This window comes from Oncorhynchus masou, chromosome 19, assembly GCF_036934945.1.
Source record: "Oncorhynchus masou masou isolate Uvic2021 chromosome 19, UVic_Omas_1.1, whole genome shotgun sequence".
NCBI lineage: Eukaryota > Metazoa > Chordata > Actinopteri > Salmoniformes > Salmonidae > Oncorhynchus > Oncorhynchus masou.
Window position 1 is genome coordinate 30,987,465 of NC_088230.1, and position 19,446 is coordinate 31,006,910.

General features: G+C 44.6%; 2 protein-coding genes across 3 annotated transcripts; one reads left to right on the forward strand and one right to left on the reverse strand.

Annotated features, from left to right (window-relative positions):
- Positions 1–608: 608 nt before the first annotated feature.
- On the forward strand, positions 609–11,049 carry LOC135506168 (hippocalcin-like protein 1). 2 transcript variants are annotated; one of them, XM_064925644.1, is made up of 4 exons: positions 609–817; positions 6,687–8,404; positions 9,681–9,786; positions 10,058–11,049. In XM_064925644.1, exons 2-4 carry the CDS (start codon positions 8,027–8,029, stop codon positions 10,153–10,155), a joined length of 582 nt encoding a protein of 193 aa, XP_064781716.1. In that variant the 5' UTR covers positions 609–817; positions 6,687–8,026; the 3' UTR covers positions 10,156–11,049. The 2 variants fall into 2 exon arrangements, with proteins under 2 accessions (XP_064781716.1, XP_064781718.1); XM_064925646.1 differs by having other exon boundaries at positions 6,693–8,404.
- A 426-nt stretch (positions 11,050–11,475) lies between these two features.
- Positions 11,476–18,228, reverse strand: LOC135506167 (protein disulfide-isomerase A6-like). Its single transcript, XM_064925643.1, has 12 exons — positions 18,122–18,228; positions 17,463–17,604; positions 16,893–16,950; positions 16,357–16,483; positions 15,300–15,406; positions 14,748–14,996; positions 14,372–14,512; positions 13,990–14,074; positions 13,718–13,790; positions 13,345–13,503; positions 12,973–13,069; positions 11,476–12,567 (listed from the first exon to the last, which is right to left on the reverse strand). The coding sequence occupies exons 1-12, from the start codon at positions 18,138–18,140 to the stop codon at positions 12,496–12,498; spliced, it is 1,329 nt and encodes a 442-aa protein (XP_064781715.1). The 5' UTR covers positions 18,141–18,228; the 3' UTR covers positions 11,476–12,495.
- Between the last annotated feature and the right edge of the window lie 1,218 nt (positions 18,229–19,446).

Below are 19,446 nucleotides of genomic sequence, written 5' to 3' on the forward strand. Positions count from 1 at the left end.
CTTTGTGGAAATTAATATTTGTGTCATTCTCAAAACTTTTGGCCACGACTGTATACCTTATTGAGCATTCTTAAAGTAAATTCTATAGGCTTAGGCCTTTTATATTCGACAAGGGTCGTTAACTGACTTCATAACAATGGAATTGACACATAGAATGCAATGTTCCTATGGATTTATATTAGTAGAGTATTTACTATAGCAATGTGGTCCAAACTTCTTATCAAATAAATAATGAGTGTAATATGATACGGTTGCAAGACTAACACCAAACGTTTAAACAAATCCAGAATGTGCGATTAAATACCCACACGGATCAGATATCCTTCCATTGGACCTGCAGATTGTATTAGGCCCAACAGTTACTGTTACGTTCCCGCTACTGTATCAGCAGAGCAAATCTTGTGGTAGCGAGTGTGGATTGTTCTATATCCAAGTAGGAGGGGCCTTTTGGCAGTAATATATTTGAGAATTTATTACCGAAGGCCTACATACATTCCATTGCGGGAAAGGGTTTAAAAAAATAAAATAAAGTAGCCTATCAAATGCCACTAAGAGGCAGTATAAAAGTAAAACGACTGATATTAGATAGGAAAGACATCCCCCACGAGAGAATTGGGCGAGTCCGGGTAAAGCAGAGCAGCCGTGTATGTGTCGTATATCATGCAAAATGAGGAACCAGCGTTGCATGAAGAAGTTGTTTATCCTGATCTCTGAATATATTTTAAAACAGAACTTCCTTCAAAAATACTTTTTAGTTGTGTAGTCCTTTCAATAGTTTAATGTTCAGACTGAATACGGTTGCTTATACCATCTCAAGGTAATTGTAACCTTAATTTACTTGAGTTGAGTTTTTCTGTTGAAGCGTTAAAAATAAAAGTTAACGGTATTGAGCTGCAACTTGGACACAACCGGACTGAATAGGCCTACCCATCTTCAGCCGACAGCACAACATCGTATGCCAGGACTAAGTATCAAACGTTGAGTTTGTTGACAGTTCGATATTTATTTTAATAATTGTATATGCTCGATGTTGGCTCAATATGGCGATGCATTTATGTGCATAATCTTGCGTCCTTCAGACTGTAGTTTAAAATCGGCAACTTTCTTGCCATGGTTAGATATCTGATCATGCGTATGTACATCTTGTCACAGTGGTGTTTTCTGCAGCAGAGAGAAGCTCATATGGGGGTTATTGTGGACTAGGAAAATAGAATGGCATATTATCTGCTTTATGTAAGGTGTGGCAATAGTCAAAGTCGATGTCATAGCTTTTTGGGGGGGAAATATAAAATAATTTATAAAAACATTGAGAGGATTATGGTTGAAGACGTTGAATCATTTTTTCCAGCAGATATTATCACGTGTCATATTCTACACAATAATATTTTTTTTTCTCTCAAGTCACTGTCATTTATTTGGAGATAACAGAACAGGATGTTCAGAATGTATCAGGTACAACTAGTACTAGAATGAACCCTCTTTTCTAACAAGTAGAATACAGACACGTGTCTGTGGTTCTATGTGCTCCATTCATATCTGCAATGCTTTGAATGCTGTGCCCAGTTGGAGACGTGCCCCAGTCGTTAGTTACTGCCTCCTCCCTTGCATAAGTCAGCCTTAGCACCATAATGTTGCCGTGGAGACAGGTGTGTCAAGGGACTATATATGTCTGCTACAGTTCATGCTTTTCTGACACTGCCTCAGTAAACCTCACACACAGATGGAAGTGAGATTGGTTTGGAAATGTCTTTTCCCCTCCTCGATCAAATACTGGGTCATCTCCTGACCTAGCTTTTCTCAAGTGTCATCACAGCCAACTTTGACAGAGAGGTGTGAATGAGTGACTAACGGTAGTCTTCCATAAAGACGTTGAGTTCATATTTACATATTTAATTGAAGCCCAGTCAGCTTCACAGCATGCTACGGTAATGAGATTTTCAATGCCAGTACGCTGTCTAACTGGGTTCTCTCTCCCCAAGCACATCGCATGATGGATTGTCTATTTGCATTCCCAGCAAAACGCTATGATAAATACAGACGGACCAAATAATATTTTCTCTGTCCAATCCATCTCTGGAGCAGTAGTTAGCAATGGGAAATGTGCATGTCGACGCCCCCTGACAGACATCATTAAATGGCGCGCCATTGCCAACAATGCTATTCTGGGGGGATACTGGGAATTCTCCAAATGGTTAACAGCCTGCTGTTTGTTTTGAGTGTGATCATCTGGTTCACTGCAGCCGGAGAGAGATGGTGCTTTGTGTTGGGGGGAATCTTTTGACACCAGTCAGGGTCTCCCCCGGCATGTGATGATGTCACTAAGCCTGCCTGTAGGGGATGGGGTCTCCCCCGGCATGTGATGATGTCACTAAACCTGCCTGTAGGGGATGGGGTCTCTCCCGGCATGTGATGATGTCACTAAACCTGCCTGTAGGGGATGGGGTCTCCTCGGCATGTGATGATGTCACTAAGCCTGCCTGTAGGGGATGGGGTCTCCCCGGCATGTGATGATGTCACTAAACCTGCCTGTAGGGGATGGGGTCTCCCCCGGCATGTGATGATGTCACTAAACCTACCTGTAGGGGATGGGGTCTCCCCGGCATGTGATGATGTCACTAAACCTGCCTGTAGGGGATGGGGTCTCCCCCGGCATGTGATGATGTCACTAAGCCTGCCTGTAGGCCATGTGTAAGGTAATGAGCTCCAAGGCAACAGTCACCAACACTGGGGTTAGGGGTTACTAGAGTCATGTGTGATTTACTGGACCTGATGATTTGCTACATACCGTTAGAAATGGAAGAGAGTGGAACTTTCGGGGGTCAGAGGTGGGAAAGGACTCCCCAGTCGTGGAAATGCATGCTGTGTGAGTGTGTGGAATCTGGAAGCTGTGCAAATATTTTCATTAGCCAGTGGAAAAAGTGGAACAACGGCAGCCATGGTTATTGGGTAAAGGGTTGATCGGGATGGGGGGGGCTTCTACAGACTACAGTAAGTGGTAGAGCCAGAGCAATGAGAAAGACTGTTGCCGTGTTACTGAGAGGAAAGGCAGCCATTGGTTGTGTCCAAAATGGCACCCTATTCCAATGTAGTGCGTTACTTTTGACCAGGTTCCATAGGGCTGTGCACTAGACCTAAATAAGGAGTAGGGTGCCTTTTGGGACACAAGCATTGAATGTGAAATAATCATCTCACGGGGCTGCTCATGGTGTGAACGTGCTGTGGAAGGACTCTAGGTTTAATAGGGGACGACCAGTTTCACAATCTCAGAACATAGGCCTAATGGACGTCACTGGAGTTCATATGTGAACTTAGTGAGGCCTGTTCTTTTCAAACACAAACAAATCAAAAGTGTGGTTCTATCGGCATATGAAAAGACGCAAACTAAACCATTTTTTTCTGGTTGGTAAAAAAAAAAGCATCATCTTACAACAGAGAGCACAATGAACCGTCTGCACTTTGCATAGGAGTGACGCCACCTGCTTGAATACCTGTTGGAACGCAATGGGGAAACATAACAAAGGGATAGTTCACCCAAATGACGTATTGGTTTGCTTACCCTGGAAGCAGTCTATGGACAAGGTATGACAGCAATCCAAATAGCACCAGTCAGTAACATTTTCTTCCATCTCCACCATGATAAAGTCTACAAGGAGGAAGGCAAAATTCATTATACTGCCACCTTCATGCCATAAAGACAGACAAACTGCCAACGTGCTGACGTGGTACCACACTTGATACAATTTTTTTGTGGTAAAAGCTGCGAATGTTGGCTCAAACATTAATAATCTGTTAAGTGAACGTTGCAGTTTGTTTGAGTCACATCCAAATACTTTCTATACACAAGAAAACAGGGCTAGATTGCCATCCCAACTTCTGTTCATGGCACTGAATACATCATTTGAATTGGCAGTATTAGGCTAAGGTTCTAGCTGTAAAAACACCTGTCAAATGTAATGCTGTGTAACCTGCCAAGCACCAGACTGGGTAGATATCTGCCACTGACACGGTATGTGTGCATGACTACCATGTTGTAGAACTTATTGTTCTAGGTCTGAGAGGAGATCCACATGGCTTACAGTTCTTCCCTATATGTGTGCATGACTACCATGTTGTAGAACTTATTGTTCTAGGACTGAGAGGAGATCCACATGGCTTACAGTTCTTCCCTATATGTGTGCATGACTACCATGTTGTAGAACTTATTGTTCTAGGTCTGAGAGGAGATCCACATGGCTTACAGTTCTTCCCTATATGTGTGCATGACTACCATGTTGTAGAACTTATTGTTCTAGGACTGAGAGGAGATCCACATGGCTTACAGTTCTTCCCTATATGTGTGCATGACTACCATGTTGTAGAACTTATTGTTCTAGGTCTGAGAGGAGATCCACATGGCTTACAGTTCTTCCCTATATGTGTGCATGACTACCATGTTGTAGAACTTATTGTTCTAGGTCTGAGAGGAGATCCACATGGCTTACAGTTCTTCCCTATATGTGTGCATGACTACCATGTTGTAGAACTGTTCTAGGACTGAGAGGAGATCCACATGGCTTACAGTTCTTCCCTATGATGCTCCTTTTCAGTAAGACATCCACAAAGGAAGACATTGCTTTTAACAAACATATGCCCATCCTTCACTGTGTGTAAACCTGCATTGCTATACAGCAAAATCTTTAAGAATTACTACATGACATTGTTGCTATAGTGTTGTGCTATATAATGCATTATCATACACCAGTTTGATAAAGTGGATACTTCAGGGGCATCTGTTGGAGTGTAGGCTACTAAGCGTTTTTTTTAAACTTTAAAATTAGAAGTAAAAAAATAACAGCCATTTCTATCTGGAATGGAATCTTTTTGGATGTCTTGTGGGTTTGTGTGCAAGTAGGGAATAAATAGCAACGCCTGTGTTTATGTCTGACCTAGCCCTGCCAAGCACAGTGAGCTGGCGTGGAAAACCGTCCATGTGACCATGTGACCCAGTCCAGGGGAGGCGCTGCCTGTTGCTTCCTGGGGGTGTTAAACTCTGGGGCCAGAGGGTGTGGTCGGGCTCTGGATGGGTGCGTGTGTCTGTGTCTGTGATGTTTCATTCCCAGCTTTGCACAGCTGTAAACCAAGCTAGGGCTAGTGGTGGTGTGACAGGGAGAGTTCAGGCTACTCCCAATCCACTCGCCCCCTTAGAGCTCCGTTTACATTACGACTCAGATCGGGAAAACTGCAGGAAATTACATTAAGGACTGTGTACATTAAGGACTCTCGAGACAAGAGGCCTTTCGAGAAGCTTGTTAGAGCACAGTCACAAGCCCAATTAGTTTCTGTCCTCTGCTACTGTCTCTGGTATAATCTGTCCTGTGCCAATAACCTCGGAGGACAGAGAGAAAGAGAGGTAAACAGAGAAAGAGAGGTAATGAGAGAACAGGATCATATGACCTTTCCTCTCTCTGGCCAATAAAAGCTTTGTTGGTAAAGTGGAGGGAGAGGAAGTGTTATATAATGTGTCATTAAATGTGTGCCATGTGTGTGCAGTCACCGCGGCTCCCATGGTATAGCCTACCTAGAAATTAGGGTTTTCCTTCGATACATATTACTTTTTCTATTGCAAGTTCTCTCTCTCTCACACACAAGGATACATGCACACCATGTACACCACACACTTTTAAAATGATGCCCTCAAAAAGGCCAAAGAAGCCCCCTGCAGTGGCAAATTTCTTTCAATTTTCCCAGTAGGCTAATTAGATGCGTTCTCTTGTGAATCTGTGTTAAAAACAACAACAATATGCTGTGATACCCTGTTATTCCCCTCTTTTTCACACACTTTCTTTCTCTCCCTCACTCTCCCTTGCACACACACACACACACACACACACACACACACACACACACACACACACACATACAACTGAAAACCCCTGCCTGCCTGTGTGGGTAACTGCCTCCCACGTGGCCTAACCTAGTTACCTGGATTATCTAATGGTTGGCTGGCTTCTGAGGTAACAACAGCTTCTTGTGCCGTGCTGACCTTTTTGAGAGACAAGACTGACGTATTGAATCCTAGAATGCTCCCAGCCACTCTCCTTCCATCGCATGGCAAACGGTCGATAAATTCTCACCGCGTGAGGGCATTCAAATGGTTGCCTCGGAGACCAGGTCTCGCCCTCCCGAGCGGCACTTGGAGCATCTCACTTGTCATCTTATCAGTATCACTCTGCCACTGCTCATAGGCTGTTCAAAGCCTCTTCGGTCAAACGTTATAATTAAGCAATAACACACAAGTGGGTGTGGTATATATACCATGGCTATGGGTTGTTCTTAAGCACGACGCAACGCGGAGTGCCTGGATACAGCCCTTAAAAGTGGTATATTGGCCATATATCACAAACCCCCGAGGTGCCTTATTGCTATTATAAACTTGATACCAATGTAATTAGAGCAGTAAAAATAAATGTTTTGTCATTCCCGTGGTATACGGTCTGATATACCACGGCTGTCATCCAATAAGCATTCAGGGCTCGAACCACCCAGTTTTTAATAACCATCATTCAGTATGAATCAACATTGGGCTGATTGAGGTGGTTCTTCAACCTCAAGTTATTACACAACATCCAGACAAATTGGTTTAATCAAAACCGCACTATCACTGGTTTCACTTGATGTTCCTAATGAGAGTGTTCCATTTCCCGTAGGAACAGAGGAAGAGGGCATTGATCGAGCAGCCAGCCAGCAGACAGACAGACATCTTGAGGAGAGCGGAAGGGGACCTGCAGCCCGACAGCGGACAGACAGACATCTTGAGGAGAGCAGAAGGGGACCTGCAGCCCAACAGCAGACAGACAGACATCTTGAGGAGAGCAGAAGGGAACCTGCAGCCAGCCAGACAGAGATCTTGAGGAGAGCGGAAGGGGACCTGCAGCCAGCCAGACAGACATCTTGAGGAGAGCGGAAGGGGACCTGCAGCCCGACAGCGGACAGACAGACATCTTGAGGAGAGCAGAAGGGGACCTGCAGCCCAACAGCAGACAGACAAACATCTTGAGGAGAACAGAAGGGGACCTGCAGCCAGACAGCAGACAGACAGACATCTTGAGGAGAGCAGAAGGGGACCTGCAGCCAGCCAGACAGAGATCTTGAGGAGAGCGGAAGGGGACCTGCAGCCAGCCAGACAGACATCTTGAGGAGAGCAGAAGGGGACCTGCAGCCAGACAGACATCTTGAGGAGAGCAGAAGGGGACCTGCAGCCAGGCAGCAGACAGACAGACATCTTGAGGAGAGCAGAAGGGGACCTGCAGCCAGACAGACAGCAGAAAGACATCTTGAGGAGAGCAGAAGGGGACCTGCAGCCAGCCAGACAGACATCTTGAGGAGAGCAGAAGGGGACCTGCAGCCAGACAGACATACATCTTGAGGAGAGCAGAAGGGGACCTGCAGCCAGACAGACAGCAGAAAGACATCTTGAGGAGAGCAGAAGGGGACCTGCAGCCAGCCAGACAGACATCTTGAGGAGAGCAGAAGGGGACCTGCAGCCAGACAGACATACATCTTGAGGAGAGCAGAAGGGGACCTGCAGCCAGACAGACATACATCTTGAGGAGAGCAGAAGGGGACCTGCAGCCAGCCAGACAGACATCTTGAGGAGAGCAGAAGGGGACCTGCAGCCAGACAGACATACATCTTGAGGAGAGCAGAAGGGGACCTGCAGCCAGACAGACAGACATCTTGAGGAGAGCAGAAGGGGGACCTGCAGCCAGCCAGACAGACATCTTGAGGAGAGCAGAAGGGGGACCTGCAGCCCGACAGACAGACATCTTGAGGAGAGCAGAAGGGGACCTGCAGCCAGACAGACAGACATCTTGAGGAGAGCGGAAGGGGACCAGCAGACAGACAGACATCTTGAGGAGAGCAGAAGGGGACCAGCAGTCCTGTGTGGTGGAGATCAGGTCCCAAGACTAGCAGCCCAGTAGACTTTCACCGTAATTTAACCAGGAAAGACCCTTGAGGTTCTAAACTTTGTTGCAGAGAGCTAGTCATGGGGAAACAGAACAGCAAACTGCGTCCCGAAGTGCTGAACGACCTGCGCGAGAACACAGAGTTTTCTGACCACGAGCTTCAGGAATGGTACAGAGGCTTCCTCAAAGACTGCCCCACGGGCCACCTGACCGTCGAAGAGTTCAAGAAGATCTACGCCAACTTCTTCCCGTATGGCGACGCTTCCAAGTTCGCCGAGCACGTCTTCCGGACATTCGACACCAACGGCGACGCCACCATTGACTTCCGGGAGTTCATCATCGCGCTGAGCGTTACGTCGCGCGGCGGCCTGGAGCAGAAGCTGCGCTGGGCCTTCAGTATGTATGACCTGGACGGGAACGGTTACATCAGCCGGGCTGAGATGCTGGAGATTGTACAGGTGAGATGTAGTCTACCAATGAGGTGAGGTGGTTCTGATGGCTCAGTGAACCTTTTTCAAGAAACCTCTTGAGTTTTTTTCCATTGAGTGTCCCAACAGGAATAGCCAAATAACTATTTTTAGTCCTAGGAAGCACCTTTTATTCTAACAGTACATGGTGCTATCAGTACCAGGGTTGTGGGTGTGATTCCTGCATGTACCACATATTCTGAATATGTGTCATTGTCAATGTTGATAGTTCTGTCCGTTGCTTTGGATAAAAATGACTGATAGATGGCCATATTAATGGTAGACATGTCGATATGTTGTTGCATGCACAAAGTAGGGACACTATCTGGTCAATTTCCGCAACAACTAATCACAAGGCTAAACTTCTTTGATGTTTTGATCCCATAGCTTGAAAAAGAAAAGGAAAGCCTCACTCTAGGAGCTCAGATGCAATAATTTAATAACCAAGGTTTTGATAGACAAGCTGTCTGGATCTGAGCTTCTTTTCTTTCTCAAGTGTTCTACTCTGCTAGCCAGCACTTCGCCTAAACAGGTGTGCGTTTCTTTCTCCTCCATAGCTACCACACTGTAGCGTGAAGCGCACCTGTGCAGATACTCTGTGTGACCATGTGAGAGCAAAGTCTTGCATTGCGCTCGTCTCAATATCTGCGGTGCTGCTCGTTGCAACGTCATCTTGCCGAGTCTACCTTTAAATTGCCACACTTTTCACTGTGGATTCGGAAGACATTCGACGGGATCTCTCTCTCCTATTTACGACTTTTCTTTTACTGTATATATCTGAGTGATATGTTCTTTATTACTCACATCCGTGATATCATAAACATATTTTTACCACAAGTCATGAACATTGGCTGCTACTTGTTCTCCTTTTATTATCCTTTATCAACATGGTGATATTTGCTCTTCCCACCGTCGTGGCCTGAGCAGCATGTCCCGTATCAGCGTTGGCTCAGGCGATTGTGTGTGGTGCTGATACAAACGAACCTGAATAAACAAATTCCCTTGTTAAAGTGTCCTCAGACCGTATGCTCCTGTCTCATTGATATTTTTTATAAAGCCAGAGACCCCGTGAGGATTTTTCCAGGTGGTAACCTGACTGCAGATTAGTTCCATTCTGACAGAGAACATGGAATATTTTTGGGCGATTTACCCTGTTGTTTAATGGTCAAACTGTATACACATTGATTCTTGAAGAATGTAACTTTTTAATACCTTATGAGCTTAATGAAACTGTTTTGCCCAAGATACATTCTTCTTCCTTCTGCAGGCGATCTACAAGATGGTGTCCTCAGTGATGAAGATGCCTGAAGATGAGTCGACGCCAGAGAAACGGACAGATAAAATCTTCAGACAGATGGACGTAGACAAAGACGGTGAGTTTTTCTTTGCTTTTTTAACATCTCGTTCTTTGACTTGTTCTAGTGACAATCATTTACAGTGCAAACTTGAGTCCACAAAACCCGAGGCTACAGTATGTCTTGAATGGGTATTTCACTTGCTCTGTCTGTGTATTGAAACAGTATGGATTTCTGGTGACCTCGTTCAGAGGTTTTTTTCCCCCCCTGCTGTGCAAATAATGTGATTTTTGGTGTTTATAGTGTAGTGTGTGTTGCTAACCTGGGGTCTCTTCTGGACAATATATAGGCAAACTCTCTCTGGAGGAGTTCATCAAAGGTGCCAAGAGTGACCCTTCCATCGTCCGGCTCCTGCAATCTGACCAGGGGACCTCTCGCCAGTTCTGAAGACATAAACACACACACAGTTCTGAAGACAGGAAAGTGGAGATCACTGTATCATCCCCCATCCAACACACACACACACGAGAAAGAGGTGGAAGAGGCACAGTTGTCATTACAACACCCATATCAGGCAGCCATTTTATATTCTCTCATTCCATGTCTTGTTGTTTACATCATCAGTAGTTCCCTAGCCTGATCCCAGATCTGTTTGTTCTCTCTATTGCATGGAGTTGGCTCGACAGAACAAACAGATCTGGGACCAGGATAGCAGTTTCCCAATATCCCAATGCAGCGGTTTCATGCATTCTACAGCGATATGTTTTGCATCATGAAACAAATTTTACACCCACATTACCACTGAATAGACTTATGACATTTCCTTGCAAATGTTTTACTTAATGTTTTATTTTTGCTTGCCGTACTTTAGTCAACGTGAAGTGCCATATCTAAATATTTGTACTGAATGTATTATTACACTAAGTATTATATGACTTTTTCCCCTGATGTGTCACGGTAAGAAGAAATCAACCAAAACCAATATTTTGTACGTCAACCTGGAGCGGCAGGTAGCCTAACAATTAAGAGCGTTGGGACAGTAACTGAAGGGTTGCTGGTTTGAATCACCGAGCTGACTAGGTAACAAACAAAAAAAAATAATCTACCGATGTACCCTTGAGCAAGACACTTATCCCTAATTATCTGCTAAATTACTAACACGTAAAACCATGGGTCGTCTCATTGCAACCTTTGCTCTAAATGTAATATTAGTTAGGCACATTAAAAAATGTTTTTCACTATATATTGTTTCTGCAGCACAGGAATTTTGAAAATTAATGTTTTAATGCCCAGCTGTACAGAAAGTTCCAGTGATGTTGTATTAAAACCAGTATCTTGGAATGTTCTGCAGTCACTGGTTTGTTCAGCTCCACAGGGCTTTGCCAACAGAGTGGATTATCCCAGGGCCCAATAAGCACACTTTGGGGACCCTGACCCCGAAAACAGGTTGTTTTTAGCCTGCTGCTCCAGAAGCACATCAGTTATAAAAAAACAAATGCAACTTTGTTGTTTACTTCAGACTTCTTTATGGTAACAAAAAAAAAAGTTCTGCAACGCAAGTCTTGCTTCACTAACATGCTGCTTTTACAGTTTGTGTAGCGGGGATGTCATGAGTACAGTGGGTTGGTTCTAATTGCGTGTGACCCAAAATACAGATGAACCCTCTCACTAGACTGCAAGCGTGTGAGGTTCCCTACAGTCCAGTTAGAGGTTATAGCTGTGCCTGAGCTCTGTCATTCACAGCAATTTACATGAATAATGAAACAGTAACTTTTTATTCTCTTTATTTAACAAAAAAGTTATTTTGTTTTCACACAATCAAAATAGTTGTGTAAGAAAAATCTACACAAGAAGTCCCACATTCCCCTTTGTCCTGCACAGACAATGTAAAATCACTGGTGTTCTCACCGAGAAAAGAAAAAGACTAAATCAGAAAATATAATGTTCAGTAGGTCTGTAAGGCGAAGTCATAGAGTTAGAGGATTCTAGGTGGATAGAACCTGTTTTGGCATGGACATGAGGGCTTCCACCATTTTAAAGTAGTCAACTGGGTGGAGATTCCTATGGGATAAGGAAGGATCACATGATTCCATCCTGGTCATCAGGAGGGATCAGCCAATGAATGACACACTCTTGAGCAAACGTTCCATAACTGCAGTTGCCAGTAAATCGCCAACTTTGGCTTTATACCGGTTCAAACACAACACTAGGTTGCAGTGCACCTTTTCAGTTTGCTTGCCAACTTCTAGAAGAAAATGGACTACTTCAAAATGGAGTTTGCCTCAATGACGCTGCCTGCGCACTCAGACGCCATAATGGGGACTTATATAAAAAGATAATATCTCTATCATTCTCTATGGGCGAATCTCCTGCAGGCCACGCCTCTCCCCACTTGACGGAGATGTGAGAAGCTGCATGTCTCTTTGGCCCTGTTCAAATACTTCAGAAAAGTACACTTATTTCCTTACCTTCTACCTTCCTTTAAATAATCACAGATCTGAATTGATTGGATTGGTCAAATTGGCTGGTAACTTTGCTTTCACCTCTCCTATCACTTATAGATCTGTGCTCTATCAAGGTAACAAAGGAAGGATACTTTTCTGAATTATCAAACAGGGTTATGCTCTTCATTTCTTTCCTCTTCGTGAGTACTTCAGTAACCGGGCGACCCAATCTACACATTGTTCCATGGGAGAGGAGAGACGGGGTCGCGCCAAGTTAGACCAGACAGACAAGATGGCGCCCAACCGGATCCGTCTGGATCGGCCCGCCCGGAAAGCTGGGCTCTCACAACTCTTCCTTCCCAATGTCGTCGTCCAAGTCCACGTCACTCAGGTCGTAGTCATCCTCCACGGGAAGCTGGGGATAAAAGATGTAAGAACTGGCCAGACAATACAAAATATGGGTCGTAGTCATTAGTGTAAACAGTTGCAAACTACAGCAAAACATTTTGCAACAGAAAAAAGTTTTTGAAAGGAAACAATATCAGATGATGCCATTTCAGTCCGTTTGGTTTCTAGTCAATACTGCCCTGTGATGTGTTCAATGAGTCTGTCCTCCCTGACATATGTTCTACACTGTACATTTCTATCTGGACGTTTGGCAAATGTTCTGTAACGTTACATCCTCCTGAACAGACTTGTCCAAAGCTATTCTTCACCATTTCAAAAGAAGCTCAAGTCACCTCGTTCAGCCAAAACTGTATTATGGTAGGAATACATCCGCATCCCATTCACCCCCTGACCTTTGACCTTTCTCACTCACCTCTCCATCTTTGCCGTCCCAGGCATCAACTGAGTTGATCTTAGGCAAAGCCCCGCCTCCAACGGTAGCAGTGGAGCCACGGCCTACAGACAGATCCCTAGGAGAGACAGAAGATACACCTCAGAATGCTACTGTGGAAATACTCTATACTGATTGGCTGTTCACAAGGACTTTAAAATCATCTTGGAGAAGAAGCATTCAGATCCAGTATCTCGCCAGGAAGAGAGTTGGACATGGGTAGGTCCCAAGTGGCACCCTATTGCCTTTATAATGCACTACTTTTGACCAGGGGGAAATAGGGTGCAATTGGGACGCATCCATGAGCTACTCTATACTGTGTAAAGCACAAAATGAGCAGACAGCGCCCCCTACCTGAGGAACTCGTGAATCCCGGTCTCACTGAAAGAGCCCTTGAGCAGGGCGAACTTCATCTTGCGGGCGTTGATGGCCGTCATGGCGGGGTAGCCGAACCCTCCGATGCCCAGCGACGCCTCCAGCTCCATCTGAGCACCAGCCTCAGTCCACAGCCAGCTAGAGAGAGATAATCAAATTACAATAAATAAATTCTATTGGGTTGAATTGATCCATCCAGTCTGAGATCAAATTCATTCAGTCAGACAGTTTGAAATCGAATGCACTGAATAAATCCTATTGAGTACTTCTTTAGGATACAATCATTTGTAAAAATCAGTAATTCTGCTGAGTCGGTGATACACTCAAACACAACCTCTTTCTATATACTGACCCCCACATTTTCTTCTTGTACTTCTCTGCCATCTTCATCATCACCTCCAGGTAGCTGTTCCTGCCTGCTGCACCTGTAACAAGGCAAGAGGAAGGAAAGAGAGAGGTCAGTCTTGTACAGATCCAAAATGATCAATGTACCGTCATGAGGTACAATGACTAACTGCCATATCAAAATAGCCTGAGAATATAAGCATAAATTGATATAATAGAAGTTAGCATAGTAAACTGGTCAGAACTGGTCCATACTGGCATAGAGTAGTTCCATCTAACCTGTGTCCAGGATGTGGGGCAGCACAGCGATAACACAGAGCTGGTAGTCGTCGCAGGTCTTCTTCAGGACATCTGCGTTAAGGATCTGAGTCACACACACACACACACACACACACTTAAGAATCGAACAGTCTGTCTTAAGAGAAACACTAAACTTCAAAAGGAAGATTATCTTCTAGTTAAAATAGGTTACAATCTTATTGTTTTAATGCTCTCAAACACACAGACACCAGCACCCCCAGACAGACACCAGCACCCCCAGACAGACACCAGCACCCCCAGACAGACACCAGCACCCCCAGACAGACACCAGCACCCCCAGACAGACACCAGCACCCCCAGACAGACACCAGCACCCCCAGACAGACACCAGCACCCCTACCTCGAGCAGTTCAGGAGGAGCGGCGTTGTCAGAGAACAGGTCCAGAGCGCGGGCAATGATGTCACCTCGGGTCCTCCCCCCCTGGTAGTCCTCAGGCTCCTCCCCCTTCTTGAAGATCTTAATTGTGGGGAATCCACGGACCTGCAGATACGGAAAGAGAAATGGGAAAAACCTCAGTCCTCGGCCACACTCGGTAGGCAAATGTTTCTTGTATAAATTTCCTGAATAGAGCAGACACGATTCCTGTATTTCTATATAAATCAGTGTTAGAAATATATACATGTAGAACAATCTGAACTTTCTGCTGTTGTGCGCAGACAGACATCAGTGGTGATGCAACACTGATAGTATCTGACTGGTGGGTGTTCCTGCTCACCCCGTAACGGCTGGCCAGACCCTGGTGCACAGTGGCGTCCACGGCTCCCAGGTGGACCTTGTCCTTGGTCTGCTCCTTGACGGCCGAGGCTGCAGCCGCCCACTCAGGCTCCAGGCTCTTGCAGTGGCCACACCAGGGGGCAAAGAACTCCACCAACCACACTTCACCACTGTCCAGAACCAGCCGGTCAAAGTTGTCATCCGTCAGCTCCACAACATTCTTCTTACTTCCCCCACCACCACCACCACTCTGGAGAAAGAGTATGTTTACTTAGTCGTACCGCTTACACTCTGCGCAAAATGTTTAAGCAAGAAGACTTGACACGATTCTGAAAACCCTGTAATCATATTCAATTCTTTCAACACGTTGCTAAATCTGGCTAAATTTATGTTGTAGGACACCGGACTCATGTTCAATAGGGTACAATGGGGCAAAACATTTTGTGACGGAAAAGAACTAGTGTTCTTTTTGGACAGCCAGTACCTCCATATTTCACTTTAAACATTTTGTCCATTCTGAACATGATCCAGCTGAGGCGTCAGTAGTAGTTACCTGTCTGCTGTTGTCAGAACCACCTGACCTGCCACTCATACGGTCCTTCACTAGAGTACGGAGAGTATTCAGGGCTCCGTCCACTATGGCCTGGCTACTACGCCCACCTGAGGGAGGGAGATTATTAACACCATTAGAGCCCAGCAATCCGAACACATTGATGTCTTGACCTTTTTTATCCTTTGTGCTGTTGTCTGTGCCTAAATGTTTGTAGCATGTTTGTGCTCCTGCCATGTTGTGTTGCTACCATGCTGTGTTGTCATGTGTTGCTGCCATGCTGTGTTGCTGCCATGCTGTGTTGCTGCCATGCTGTGTTGCTGCCATGCTGTGTTGCTGCCATGCTGTGTTGCTGCCATGCTGTGTTGCTGCCATGCTGTGTTGCTGCCATGCTGTGTTGTTGTCTTAGATCTCTATGTAGTGTTGTGATGTCTCTTGTCGTGATGGTTGATTTGTCCTACATCTTTCTTTTTTTTATCCCCGTCCCCACAGGAAGCCTTTTGCCTCTTGGTAGGCCATCATTGTAAATAACAATCTGTTCTGAATTTATTTGCCTAGTTAGATAAAGGTTCAATAAATACAAAATATTGCCAGAAAGTTGTATTGTTGTATTCACTAAACACCAAATGGAAGAAAACAAACCAAAAAATAGAAAGGGATAACCTGAATGTGTTAAATTAGAAACACTTGTTTTTGTTTTCCGTTGCAATTTTTTTTTGCTATGCGTGTGCACTAATGAATACAACACAGGGTTGTGTTTATTAGGCACCAAAGAGAAGAAAATGGACTGAAACAGGGAGGGACTACCTGATCCAATAAGAAACGCTGATTTTCCTTTTCAATTGAAAAGCATTTAAAAATGTTTCCCATTGCGTGCCCTAATGAACACAACCTTGGTCCATGTTAAAGGTAATGTCAATATGACATCATAATACAGTATATGCCATTTAGCGGCTCTACATGTGGTAGGAATTGAGCCTGAGGATGATGCCGTTTGCTTTATGATGTCATATCTGAGTCTACCTTTAAAGTTAGGGAAAGGCCCAGCTACTAGACGTACCTTGGTAATCATCAGGCTTGTTCTTATTTGCCCCAAAGATCTTGATGGAAGGGAAGCCTCTGACACCGTACTGACCGCCCAGGGACTTGTGCTGGTCGGCGTCCACCGCACCGACCTTAACGATGCCCTGAGGGGGGGGGGGCAGCGAGAGGTTACAGTCAATGTCACCACCATCATCATTACTGTTGCCAGAAATAGTCATTGCATCCCTCACTAGTATAGCTCATAGTGCGCTGGTGATCTCTATTTGTTTTGTACCAGAAAGATATACACCCAGGACAAGACACCGACAAGCAGTAGCAGTAAAAGATGCAGCTGCTTATTGTGAATGTGGTATAGTGATCAACTGCTTATAGTTATCAAATGGTCCTGCACAGATGTGATGGTTGCATGTGGAGTGCACTGTAGTAATGTGCACATTATGTAGCTAGTGACATAACACGCTAATAAAACAACTTAAAGTTGAATTACAACATCTTAAGTTGAAACAATATTGGTGTAATATAGGTGACACTAATAACAGTGGTAGAGTTTACCTTCAAGGCTGTGGCTGTCTTCTTCCAGTCAGCAGTCAGGCTCTGACAGTGTCCACACCTGTGGAGACAAACAGTCTTCCTGTTCCAGGCACCAGACTACACACAGCCTTATATCCATCTGCATTAGCAGAGTGGAGTCTACACAAATACGATCACTCTGAGTGATAATGAGCAATTCTGGTTTTGCATAGACCTGCCACAGATGTTTTTCAGTCAGGATGTGAGCATTTGCTTCAAGTGTATGCCAAAGGGACGATGTGTTTACTAGCTACTATTTGAACTTCTATATCAATGTGTATTCAGTGATTAGAACGCTAAAGAAATGTTATTGACAATTTCCTATTCTTCTTAACAGACAATGTTCTGTTCTTCAAAATACATCTCTATCCGAACTTTCTGTAACGCTACAACCTTCTGAATGCACCCCAGGTCTACAAACTATTGTGTCCCTCCTTGACAGGTTATTGGGATAAAGAGATTTCATACAACGCTAGCTGCTTGGTGGCAATTTAACCCTTGTGGCTAAGTTCTCAGTATCTCATTGGGCCCCCATCAGATTCAACCACTCACCAAGGAGCGTAAAACTCAATGAGCCAGAGGCTGTCGCTCTGAAGAACCTCCCGGTTGAAGTTGGAGGGGTTGAGTTCAACGACATCATCAGCAGCAGAGTAGAATCCCTGGGCCATCAAGACCAGGGAACAACCCAAAACACCTGGTGGGAGAGAGGCAGAGGAAAGAAAGAGCTGAGTGCGAGGTGTATGTACATTGTCATATTGCATATGCAAACAAACACTGTCCAAGACCATGTTGGTAGCATGAAATGATTGCTAACACATACAAACTTTCAATTATGTAGGGAATAGGCTCCAGTTCAGCAGAATAAATATATATTTTTTAAAGTTGGCACATCAAGCTAAACTCCAGATAGCTAGCGAAGGTTAAAATTGTTAACTAGTCTACAATCCAGAACCCATTTCATCAGGTTTTAATTCAGCTTGTCGTCTTTTAGCCATCGTGTCATTGTCACTAGTTAACTAATATTGCCAGAGTGAATCAAAATACAATCTGATTCAGTAGCATTAACGTCAGATAGCTAGCAATCTTGGATACATCCTATGGCCACCATGACCGAACCTGAGCTAAATAGCTTTGTTCTTTTTTTACAATGGCATTAACTACAAACCAATATAATACTAATAAATCTGAACAAGCCGTATAGACTTTCTTACCAAGTAAAAGCCGTCTCATGATTCCAGCGGATCTCTGTGCACCAGTCCAATATAATTGTCCTGAGCAGCTCTGTTGCAGAAAAGGACCAGCACTACAAAAAGAGAGGGCGAAATGTTTTACCGTGGCCCACGCTGATTGGCTCCCTGCCGGCTGTGCCGCGCCACGTCCAATCAGAACTCGACGTGTAGTTTTCCCAGCCAGTACAGGATGGCGTGTAAAAGAATCACAGGAAGATGTGTGGAGAGTTAATAAAGCCATGGTGGAGAGCCAAGATGCTTTCAGTCACGACCGGACCGCTCATTAGGCAGGATTAGGCGATCGCCTATGGCGAAAGATTGACGAGGGCGGAATTTTCTGAGCTAAATTGACCGACACGCACCTTCAACCACAATACATAACACCTTACATAATTCTGCCCCAAAATAATGACAATTTCTGTCAACCATCGCCATATGGGCTTTTTAGGTGAGCGCTGATGCCGCCCTTTGATAAGCAGTGCCCACTTTGTCAAAGACAGGGCACAAAATACCTTGTTTGCCCATTCCTAGCGCCCATTCCGAGCGCACTTCTCCAGGGTTCTGTTGGAGAGATGCATCACTGCAGCACTCCACCAATGTTCCACCCCCCCCAAAAAGATCGATTATAAATCATGTAGCAGATATAGGATATGGTAGAAAGAGTATGTGGTCTTTTCTGTAGCCTACAGGCTGGACATAACATGTATGACAATGCAATGAGACAGACACTTTTTACATCATGCAAGTTTCTCCAATCAAGCCTAACCTAAATGGCGCTCAATGAAATAAAAAATGCAGCTGTCATGTTAAAAACAACATATCCTAAAAAACAGGACAGTTCAATGTAAAATGGACAATATGGAATGGACAATCACAACTGTTGTTACAGGAGTTTCATCCCATTGTCATTATCAGTGGTTTGAAGTTTGTATCTGTCAATTATTGACACGCTGATCATAGCAAAAATAAAATACTTCTGCATTTCCCACTGTGTAAACACATTGCAAATAGGCCTCGCTATAACTCCTGATGAAGTTGGGTAGCTGATATTCAGAGCTTAAATAGCCTAATTGATTAGTTACAGGAATCAGGACTAATAAAGCCAATGCAATGACCTGTTTTACAAAAGGTGGGTCGACCAGATGGATGGGCATTCATAAAATTCCATTGTGTCGGACATTGTAGGCTTCACCCCAGTAAGCACTAGCCGACATCTTCTGGACATCTTTTTTTGGTCTTGTCCAGACGTCGTTTTTGGTGTTTTGCAAACGGTAGTCTTGCCACATAGACAGGCATTCATAAAATTC

What these genes read in the sequence shown, in the direction of transcription:
- LOC135506167 (XM_064925643.1), bottom strand. An exon ending in GTTCTGACAACAGCAGACAG is followed by an intron (nt 14,997 to 15,299) that starts GTAACTACTACT and finishes CTCTTTCTCCAG; the next exon opens with AGTGGTGGTGGTGGTGGGGG. An exon ending in GGGATTCACGAGTTCCTCAG is followed by an intron (nt 13,070 to 13,344) that starts GTAGGGGGCGCT and finishes TGTCTCTCCTAG; the next exon opens with GGATCTGTCTGTAGGCCGTG.
- LOC135506168 (XM_064925644.1), top strand. Translation starts at nt 8,027, where the DNA reads ATGGGGAAACAGAACAGCAAACTGCGTCCCGAAGTGCTGAACGACCTG. An exon ending in AGATGCTGGAGATTGTACAG is followed by an intron (nt 8,405 to 9,680) that starts GTGAGATGTAGT and finishes TTCCTTCTGCAG; the next exon opens with GCGATCTACAAGATGGTGTC. An exon ending in GATGGACGTAGACAAAGACG is followed by an intron (nt 9,787 to 10,057) that starts GTGAGTTTTTCT and finishes GACAATATATAG; the next exon opens with GCAAACTCTCTCTGGAGGAG.